The 11,713-nt window shown below is 33.5% G+C and overlaps 1 protein-coding gene and 1 long non-coding RNA gene across 3 annotated transcripts in view; one reads left to right on the plus strand and one right to left on the minus strand.

The window, feature by feature from the left end:
- LOC119495414 (TBC1 domain family member 12-like) overlaps positions 1-6,843 on the plus strand; it is a 38,443-nt gene extending 31,600 nt beyond the window's left edge. For both annotated transcript variants that reach the window (XM_037781835.1, XM_037781836.1), the window contains 2 exons: positions 500-758; positions 882-6,843. In XM_037781835.1, coding sequence (XP_037637763.1) covers positions 500-758; positions 882-953 — 331 coding nt within the window. In that variant the 3' untranslated portion in view covers positions 954-6,843. The remainder of the gene's footprint in view (positions 1-499; positions 759-881) is intronic.
- On the minus strand, positions 647-11,124 carry LOC119495415. Its single transcript, XR_005208479.1, has 4 exons — positions 10,845-11,124; positions 6,483-6,558; positions 4,114-4,243; positions 647-784 (listed from the first exon to the last, which is right to left on the minus strand). It is a non-coding gene; the product is annotated as an uncharacterized LOC119495415 (long non-coding RNA).
- Positions 11,125-11,713: the final 589 nt, after the last annotated feature.

Genomic DNA, 11,713 nt, shown 5'->3' on the forward strand with positions numbered 1-11,713 from the left:
TTTCCTCCATATCATGTTGCAGAAATATGAGCGCTGCTGCTAGAATTTCACACGAGCAGTGCAGGGCTTAAGCCTCAATTATACTCCCAGACAGACGTGTACACGGACAATGAGTAATAGCAATACGTAAAATACAAGTGCCTCATGCCGTATACCCCGGTGAATTTTCAGGAAGGTATGAAAAATAGATACTGCCCAAGCCTAATTGGCGCCATGGAGTTTGAAAAAGGAAATCCTCATCAAATTTTTAAAAAGGGCTGCACGATTTTGAAAAAAATGTCTAATTGCGATTATTATGACTGATATTGCAATTGTGATATTAGTAAACTCATATGAAGCAAAAACCCAGAGAGCAGCTAGTATTGATTACCTACCACCTTATTTACAGCTTCCTGTAAATAAGCAATACAAAAAAAAATCACATTTGCTGTGTGAACATGTGATTTTTTACACTAAAAAGATAAAGTTACTTACTTTGTTTTTGTGTGTCTCTGTCCAGGATCTTCACTCTGTACAGTAAGTCTCTCCCTCTGGACGTGGCGTGTCGGGTGTGGGACGTCTTCTGCAGGGACGGGGAGGAGAGTTTGTTTCGAACGGGGCTCGGTATCCTGCGACTGTTCGAGGACGTCCTGCTCCAGATGGACTTCATCCACATTGCTCAGTTCCTCACCCGCCTGCCGGAGGACCTACAGGCACACAACCTCTTCACCGCCATGGCCAACACACACATGATCAGCAGGAACCGCCGCTGGGCTCAGGTCAGCATCACGCTCAGAGTTCAAGGCTTTGAAAAACATAGAGCAAAGTTAGTGAATGTATTTTTGAGTGTCAAATTAGTTTAAAATGAAAAGTACTTATTCATTTTCTCTATTTTCTCTCAGGTGTTTACTGCATTGATGAAGGAGGGAAATAAAGAGATGGACAAAAACACCAGCCCGGCTTTGAGAAGCTAACACTAGCCAACCTTGACGCTAACGCCACCTTTCTTCAAACTAATCGTGAAACGCGAGCTGTGAAGGCTTGAAGCTCACGCTAGCTCGCCATGTCAGCAACATCGGAGGCTAGCTGTGAAGCTTGAAGCTACGTAGCCTGAAGCTAAACTCTCACCCTCTCAGAGGCGTCGCTACGAAGCTTGAAGTGAACACGAGCCAGCTGTGGAGGTGGAAGCTGACAGCAGACTTTTGGGCAAGCGACGATCTGTGATGGAGCCAGAGCGGGAAACCAAAGTGGGTAGTTAATTCTTAACTTCAGTAGCCGTTGTCAGTATTTCAACAGACAGATTTCGGAGAAGCGACTGGTTGTTTTAGCAGCAGTGTCGCTACTCTACCAGCCTATTAAAGCTGGATAATTCAAACTGACTGTCAGATAATATTCTGTGTTATTTCCCCCGCCGGCTGGGACACCACTAACACCGAGCATTGCGCCCCGTGTAATTCTCCTAAAAGGCTCAAATTCTAATTTTCGGTGCTAACGATTTTTCTAAAGGCTTCAAAAATTACGTCTGTGGTTTAATAATTAAATGTAGGTCCTTGTAGGTTTTGATTTCACACTATTATTACTTTGCCGCATTTAAAGCTTGAACTCTGGATCTAAAAACGATGGGAAGCTGCAGTAGCATGGCTGATGCTGATATACTGGTTGTAGCGGATAAATTAGCCTCCCACTAGCTTTTTGAAATATTCATCTGTAGGCAAAATAAAAGGAATCATTTTGTACAATGTAGTCTTCCTAATAATTACTAAGGAATCAAATAATACACATCTCATCAGTGATCCTAATCAAGTACAAGCAGACTAAATATTTTGTGATTTTGATGTTTTTACAGGAAATGAATTATTCCATGGTCCACTGGGCTCAAGAAGTCTCTTTCTACATGTGTTAAATACTTTAAAATATTATCGTTAATATCAAAATCAAACTGTAAATGGGCGGAAATTAATTATTGATTGTGGATGTAGAAATTCACTATCACTGTTGGTGTTCAATCGGACAGATTTTTAGATGTTTCACAGTAAAAAAATCTCTAGATTGTGCTAGTAATTAATCGACATGAATTCATGAAATGTGGATTGGAGCTAAAAAGACACGTGTCAGCTTTTGTGTTGTTTCGGTCAAAATTATCAACACGTTCTCATCCCAACTCGTCAAATACTGACGCTTTGTCAGACCCCTCGGCAACACTTTTCGGTAAACACGTGCTTAATGTCGTGAATTAAACAAACACTTGCTTAGGTTTAGGCAACAAAACCACTTAGTTAGGTTTAGGAAAATACCACATGGTTGGGCTTAAAATTACTACTTTTGTACGATAAAAATGTGACTTGACGTGAACACGGGGCACGAATGAACAGCTGATTGTAGCTTTAAAGTGAAGCATAGCGCACGGGACACGAACAGCGGTCAAAGCGTCAGTATTTGATTTCCTGGGAATGAGAACGAGCTGAAGTTACCAATGAAAATCTTGTGGAAGAACCACAGTGAGCTGACAGTAAATGTAGGAGCGTGGGGGCCATCGCAGTTTTCAATCAGTGTTTCAAGGATCCAGATTTATCCGAGCACTTTATAGATGCAGCACTGAAGCTACATCACGAACACAAAACTACACAGAACGAGCTCAAACTAAATGAACGGGGCATTAAGTGCCTCACTGTTTCCCTCTCTCAGTGGTTAGAGGGAATTAAACAAGACGACCAAGATTGCTAGATTAGATAGAAACATGTAGGCAAAACATCACGCAGATACCGGAGCAACAATACTGGCTTGGCTTTTAGCTTTTACTAGTTTCAGCTTGAGAATGGAGCTTTTTAGTCTTTGCAGCAGAACTTTTTCTCACTTGTTCCAAAAGAAATTTCAGCAGGAGACTGGAAGTTTATATCGATGAACTTAAAAACTGCCTGCACACGTTACAGCATTACGTATTTTTACAAACTTGCCTGAGAGATACTTCATTTTAACATCAGAATATCTTCCTCTAGAACTTCAGATTTTGCCTCGACATAACTCTTCACATGCTAAAATACTACCCCCTCACTGTTTATTGGCTTAACTGCAAATTGCACACACATATAATAACTCCAACTGGAACAATAAGCCAATTAATCAATTAGTTGATCAACAGCTATTTTGATAATTGATTCATAGTAACAGTGTCTGAATCCAGCTTCTTATATGTGACGTTTTTTTACTTTTCTTTACATGATATAATTGTAAATTTAATTTGGACTGTTGGTCGGACAAAACAAGACATCTCTCTGTGAAATTAGACTTTTAAAAATATTTTCTTACATTTTATAGATGATATAATTATGGCTGCAACTAACGATTATTGTTATTATCGATGATTATTTTCTTGATTAATCGCTTGCTCCTAGAAAAATGTCAGAACAATGTCAGAAAATAGTGGATTACAATTTCATAGAGCACAAAGAAATGCTTGTTTTGTTCGACCAACAGTCTAAAACCCAACAATATATTCAGTTTAATATCGGAAAAGTCTAAAAAAAAACAGCAAATATTCACATTTGAGAAGTTCGAACCAGCTAAATTTTGACATTTTTGCTTAAAAACAATGAATTAATTGTCCGAATAGCTGCAGATCAATTCCTTTTAGAGCTGAAACAATTAGTCAATTAACAGAAAATGAATCCATTAATTGAGAAAATAGTATACAGATTAATTGATAATAAAAATAATCATTAGTCACAACCATGTACGACGCGTTAACTTCTAAAGGAGGCACATACGTGTGGTAGCCATCATGTGTCATTAAAAGCAAGTATATACTTAAGTGCTCTAAAATAATGACAACAGCAACAAAAATGGAGTTAATCTCTCTGTGCTAGAAGCCCCGAGTGATTCCATGTGTTAAATCTGGATTATAATCTTAAAGAGGCAATACGTCGCCTCGTCAGGTCCTGCTGCCTGTTGAAGTGCTTTACATCACCTCCGTTTTCCGCTTCTGTCACTTTATGTTCAACACTCCTTTGATTTATACACACACTATAAATGTAACCTTCACCTCCATTTCATCCCTACCTCTCAATAACACACACACACACACACACACACACACACACACACACACATTACTAATGACGAATACTTTCCACTTACCCACCAGCAAATGAGCAGGCCTTAAAAGCTTGGACCAAGCAGCCACTTTGTAGTGTTTTCCGTGTGAACTACGGCTGCAGCTTTTTTCCGGTTGGTAAAGCAGGAAACTCACTGGAGACGACTAGCAACCCTGGAGGAAGAGGAGAGGGAGGGAGAGAAATAGTTATTGTTATTATCAAGCTATTTTTCTTTCCTCTTCATGATAACTACCCAGTTTCTTCTTCATTATTTATTTCAAACAAACCAGAAAGAAAAATAACAGAGACAGCGAGCGATTGCTGCAGCAAATTGTAAATTAACTGATTGGAGAGTATCACATGTTAATACTTTTAGAAGACAATAAAACTTAATTAAACGACAAAAGTTTGAGCAAAGACAGTGAGAGGTGTTGAGGGTCAGAACGTCTCTCAGCCAACCTCTTACGGACCTCCAGGCTGCCTCTTTTCTGGTGAGTTTTTCTGCGTCGTACCCGTGTTACACCAAAATGACTCCATAAATAAGGGTTTGTTGTTCTACATCAACCAACCAGAAGCCAGTGTGCACGTGTCCAAGTTGGTATCAGTGTTGTTTTTTGGGGGGGGGGAAACTCACCATCGAGCTGTATTGTTTGTGTTGATGTTTGTATGAACTGCCAAACGCTGCGTTCATTGAATCACATGGTCTAGATTCAGTGGAGGTGATTTAGATATTTTTTTGCTTTGAGGTAAAAAATACAGATTGCTTTAAGCTCCTTCAGCTATTTAGGAAGTTAACTAAGGAAGTTGTGTGTGTGTTTTCAAAAATAAAACTTGACCAAAGTGTTAATCAATGATGGAGACTGAGAATTAAATCAGATTATTTTAAGTCAGTAAACATAATAAATACATAATAAACACGTATGACAAATTTAAAGATAAAAATGTGCAGTTTTCACTCACATTGCATTGGTTCCTCAGTTTAAAATTAGCACTTTCTCATTTACTCTCAAAACACCTCCAGTGGATCTACACACTTCTGTTTCAGTGAATAATAATGAATCAGAGAAAGGCAATATAAAATAATTAGCACTTTGTGAACATGAGCTGTTTTCTTTAACAGGTACACTAATTACACTGAGCGCAATGACGCTCAATAATGAACTTGCAGTAAGATGCAAAGAAACAGACTTGTTAATGAAGTCATTTCCCATTAAGATAATGAATTAATGAACAGGTTTCCATTAATCCACCTTAAATCTGGTCTCCTAACACAAACCAGATGTGACCAGTGTGACTCCTGTGGTTGATTTTTGTATGAAAACACTTTTTTGAATTCTTATTTTCAACACATCTGTGAGTTTGGGTGCAACGCGTCTTTTAAAATTGTGTGTCAACAGCCTGGTTTATTAAAGCTATTTCCAATTTTCAGTTTGTCTCATGGATTCCCGAGAAGGTTTTCTAATCCTAAAAATAATCTCAACCCTTAAAATTGGACTTTAAAATAGCTAAAATTGGAGTTACATGGTTCTTAAACCACAATGATATCCATTTGAAACCCAGAAATCCTCAATCTGCATCAAAAACATTATTTTTCATATTAAATAAAGACCAAAAATCAAGCTTAAGATCCCCAAATGGAAAAAAAATTGTAGGTTTAAACACCTTTAATTTATTTTATGGTCTTTTTTTAAGGCTGATCCAGATATGTTTAGATTGATCCTGTCGACCGTTAAGGTTTTGTTCCAGTATTAATATGTATTATACGCTATCGGAATTGTTTGTTGTCATGTCATTTAATTACAAATATTCAGTTTCTCTGAGCATTTATTGTCAGTGTCTAAAAAATGTTTACACCATAATGGTTAAAAGTTCTATATACGGGATTCAGAGCATTAATATAGCAGCAAACAACTATTTGCTATGTACAGATATAGTGAAGTAATGTCTAACGCACTGTCGCCGTTGTTTGCCCTGTTAGCACCGTTAACCGCTAGCTCAGCCGTCGCCATGTTGAGAGCCGTGTGGAGGCAACAGAAATGCTCTGAATTCCGTATACAGAACCGTCAACTAAAAACTAAACATTAAGACGGATTAAATTATTAGTGTTACACGACTGAGCAAACTATAAATTCAAAATGTTTTCAGACTTTCTCAGTATCCATGCTCAGTAATGATCATTCTGACTGGACAAACTGAAATAAAATATCCGCTGTTGTCGGCATATATTTAGTGTTGAGAAGTAACACCATATCCCAAACTAGACACACAGATGTGTTGATGATGAAAGAGGCTACTCTCTGTGTGTGTTTGTACTCATCTTCACTCTTTTAGACTCCTCGATTTGGAAGATAAAAGTGCAATACGGTCTTGTTTTTAGGCAAGAGATACATAACAGTAATTCAGCGTACTTACCCAGAATCCTCAGCAGGTTGGCTTAACGTTCCCTCGTCTCACCTCACTCCAGATCATTGATGAAATATTCAGACAGCTGCAGAGGGAAGATGAGATTAATGTGATATTCCCCCCTCATATGTTCCATGTATTCATTTTTATTTAAGTTTCATCAGCATTCTCAGTTGTATTTTATACTTTCATGTGGATTCATTTAGCTTTTTATTTTATGCGTTTTATTATTTTCTTGTCAAATTTCAGTGTACAGTTTTTTTTTTTTTCATAATGCCTTACAGGTGATGTAAATAAACTGTAAAAATGTTCTTTCTTTTCATATAATGGCCACTAGTTGAATGTGTAAATAAATATCTCAGTAAACTAACTTCTGTCTGATCTTTAAATCTCAGCTTTAACTTCATAAGGTTTTCTGTTGCACAACCCCCCCAGCTGTATCTCTGGTAAACCCTGGGAGGAGACGCTCGTCTCACTCCACTGTCGGGCACCGGACATTGATGTGAGGATGCTGCAAAAAGAACTGTGAACTCAGCAACCAAGCCACCAATGCCACACGCATTGGTGTTCTCTTTGTATATTTGATTTTGTCATTAGACGTTAGACCTGAAAACAGACTGTGTTACATACGGATCAAATCCACAACCTCCAGTATTCCAACCACATATCTAACACACTGAGCTATTTCACAAGTCATGATTTAATAAGTCAAAAAAAGAGTAGAGTAAGTACAGTATGTCTGAAAAAAGTCAGTGTAGTATGATGAAAAAAGTCATTGGACAGTATCCAGAAAATAAAGTCATAGTGTATATATATAGTATGTGGAAAAAAAGTAATAGTCGAGCATGTAGAAAAAAAATCATATGTATGTTGAAAATAGTCATAGTATAGTATGTCGAAAAAGATACAATATGAGTTTTTTTTTCGTGAAATTTTTCGACATACTATACTACGACTTTTTTTCGTGAAATTTTTCGACAAACTATACTATGACTTTTTTTATGAAATTTTTCGACATACTATTTGACTTTTTTTCGTGACATTTTTTCGATATGATACACTATGACTTTTCGTGACATTTTTCGACAAACTATACAATGACTTTTTTATGAAATTTTTCAACATACTATACTATGACTTTTTTTGTGAAATTTTTCAACACACTATACTATGACTTTTTTTATGACATTTTTCGACATACTATACTATGAGTTTTTTATGGCATTTTTTAACATACTATACTATGATTTTTTTTCATGAAATATTTTGACATACTAACTATGACCTTTTTTTATAAAATATTTTGACATACCATACTATGAGTTTTTTTTCGTGAAATTTTTCGACACACTACAATGATTTTTTTTCGTGACATTTTTCAACATACAATACTATGACTTTTTTTCGGGAAATCTTTTGACATACTATACAATGACTATTTCATGAAATTTTTCGACATACTATACTATGACTTTTTTATGATTTTTTTTTAACATACTTCACTATGACTATTTCATGAAATTTTTCAACGTAATATACTGTGACTTTTTTAAATACGTTTTTCAACATACTGTACTATGACTTTTTTTATGATATTTTTTCGACATACTATAATATGACTTTTCTCTCGTGAATTTTTTTCGACATACTATACTGACTTTTTTATGAAATTTTTTAACATACTATACTATGACTTTATTTCATGAAATTTTTCGACATACTATACTGACTTTTTTTATGAAAGTTTTTAACATTATAAAGTATGACTTTTTTATGAAATTTTTCAACATACTATACTATGACTTTATTTCATGAAATATTTTGACATACTATATAACTTTTTTTTCATGAGATATTTCGACATACTATACTATGACTTTTTTATGAAATTTTTCGAAATACTATACAATGACATTTTTATGACATTTTTTAAAATACTTTACTATGACTTTATTTCATGAAATTATTCAACATACTATACTATGACTTTTTTATGAAATGTTTTAACATACTATATAACTTTTTTTTCATGAAATATTTCGACATATACTATGACTTTTTTTCATGAAATGTTTTGACATACTATACTGACTTTTTTTATGAAATTTTTTAACATTATAAAGTATGACTTTTTTATGAAATTTTTCGACATACTATACTGTGACTTTATTTCATGAAATTATTCAACATACTATACTATGACTTTGTTATGATATTTTTTTAACATACTATACAATGACTTTTTTATGAAATTTTTCAACACACTATATATGACTTTTTTTTCATTACATTTTTTAACATACCATTACTTTTTTTTCATGAAATCTTTCGACATACTATACTATGACTTTTTTTCATGACATTTTTCAACATACTATACTATGACTTTTTTTCATGACATTTTTCAACATATTATACTATGACTTTTTTTTCATGAAATTTTTCGACATACTATACTATAACTTTGTTATGAAATTTTTTAAGATTACTAAACTATGACTTTTTTTCATGACATTTTACAACATACTAAACTATGACTTTTTTCATGAAATATTTTGACACACTATACTATGTATTTTTGTCGTGACATTTTTTGACACACTATACTATGACTTTTTTTCATGAAATTTTTCGACAAACTATACTATGACTTTTTTTTCATGACATTTTTCAACAAACTATACTATGACTTTTTTTCATGAAATTTTTTGACATACTATACTGACTTTTTTTATGAAATTTTTTAACATTATAAAGTATGACTTTTTTATGAAATTTTTCGACATACTATACTGTGACTTTATTTCATGAAATTATTCAACATACTATACTATGACTTTGTTATGACATTTTTTTAACATACTATACAATGACTTTTTTTATGAAATTTTTCAACACACTATATATGACTTTTTTTTCATTACATTTTTTAACATACCATTACTTTTTTTTCATGAAATCTTTCGACATACTATACTATGACTTTTTTTCATGACATTTTTCAACATACTATACTATGACTTTTTTTTCATGAAATTTTTCGACATACTTTACTATGACTTTATTTCATGAAATTTTTCAACATACTAAATTATGACTTTTTTTATGAAATTTTTCAACATACTATACTATGACTTTTTTATGATATTTTTTCGACATACTATAATATGACTTTTTTTCGTGAAATGTTTTCGACATATTATACTATGACTTTTTTTCATGACATTTTTCAACATACTATACTATGACTTTTTTTTCATGAAATTTTTCGACATACTTTACTATGACTTTTTTAATGAAATTTTTCAACATACTATAATATGACTTTTTTTCGTGAAATGTTTTCGACATATTATACTATGACATTTTTTTCATGAAATTTTTCGACATACTATACTATAACTTTGTTATGAAATTTTTTAAGATTACTAAACTATGACTTTTTTTCATGACATTTTACAACATACTATACTATGACTTTGTTATGACATTTTTTTAACATACTACACTATGACTTTTTTTCATGACATTTTACAACATACTATACTATGACTTTGTTATGACATTTTTTTAACATACTATACTACGACTTTTTTCATGACATTTTTCAACATACTAAATTATGACTTTTTTTATGAAGTTTTTCAACATACTATACTATGACTTTTTTATGATATTTTTTCGACATACTATAATATGACTTTTTTTCGTGAAATGTTTTCGACATATTATACTGACTTTTTTTTCATGAAATTTTTCGACATACTATACTATGACTTTGTTATGAAATTTTTTAAGATTACTAAAAACTATGACTTTTTTTCATGACATTTTACAACATACTATACTATGACTTTGTTATGACATTTTTTTTAACATACTATACAATGACTTTTTTATGAAATTTTTCAACACACTATATATGACTTTTTTTTCATTACATTTTTTAACATACCATTACTTTTTTTTCATGAAATATTTTGACACACTATACTATGACTTTTTTTCATGAAATATTTTGACATACTATACTATGAGTTTTTTTTCGTGAAATGTTTCGACACACAATACTATGACGTTATTTCATGAAATTATTCAACATCTTTTTTCATGAAATGTTTCGGTCCAAAATGGCGGCAGCGGCTATCGTAAAAAACCAAAACAAACACCGGAGTTCATCTTGTGGCTTCTATACTCTTTGTTTACGTTTCTGACGTTTCTACGTAAAACCCTGTGGAGCTAACGTTAGCAGAGTGAGTTAGCTCAGTAGTGTTACACTATGCTACTGAAGGTTTAACGTTACTACTGAATTCATACACATGTTGCTTTTGCTTTTTAATCGTTGTAAGTGAACAGAGAATAAAGACCTACCTGGTTTAACAGGTTCAGTGTTGCTCCTTCACTTGACTGTTGTCTCTCCAGGTGATGATGGTGGTTAACACTCTGATTGACAGGCTTTAGCTTTCATTTTTTATCTTTTTAACCTGTTTTCACTGCTGAGTTTGTCACTTTGACATCCTGGATACATTCTTTAAACACATATTGTAAACCTTTCTGTCTGCTTCTCTCTGAAATCGCTGTTTCCAACATTAATCTGACGGTTTCTGACGGTTTGACGTTAGTAGCAGCGGAGGGGGCGGGGCTTAGCGACGGGTCAATTAAGATGCGACGTCGGACGTAATGACGTAGTTCTGCCGTGGTGATGAAACTACAATATTCCGGAAATGGACTACAAAAAGCGCATCTTCCCGAGTTCTTACCGTGTTGTTTCATGCAGGCTATTAGAGTTCCTCATGTGCAATATCAATTAAACTGTTCAATATCAATATTTCCTTGGTGTAATAACGTGAACTTTTTTTTTTTTTTTTTTTTACTGTTTACGTTTTTATTATAGGCATATCTTGTTTTTTCTTTTCTTGTTATTTCACTGTCCCGTTTGCTGCCTTAAACATTGCAACTTTCCCCGCTGCGGGACCAATAAAGAATTATTTTACCTTAAAGGTGGACAACCCTGTGATAAATATTACTTCATTACCAAGGCTGTAATTTAAATAATAAAAAAAAGGATAGCTTACTATCACAAAAGTTTATATGATAAATATTGAGTTAATTGTTTCAGTTATGGAGAAGTGGTAAGACCATATGTTTATGTTTATTCATTTACACATACATGAAACTTCATAAAATCCAGATAAGGCCAGGCAAAATAACAAAGAAACTAGAAAGTGACAATAGTACGT

This window comes from Sebastes umbrosus, chromosome 10, assembly GCF_015220745.1.
Source record: "Sebastes umbrosus isolate fSebUmb1 chromosome 10, fSebUmb1.pri, whole genome shotgun sequence".
Lineage (NCBI taxonomy): Eukaryota > Metazoa > Chordata > Actinopteri > Perciformes > Sebastidae > Sebastes > Sebastes umbrosus.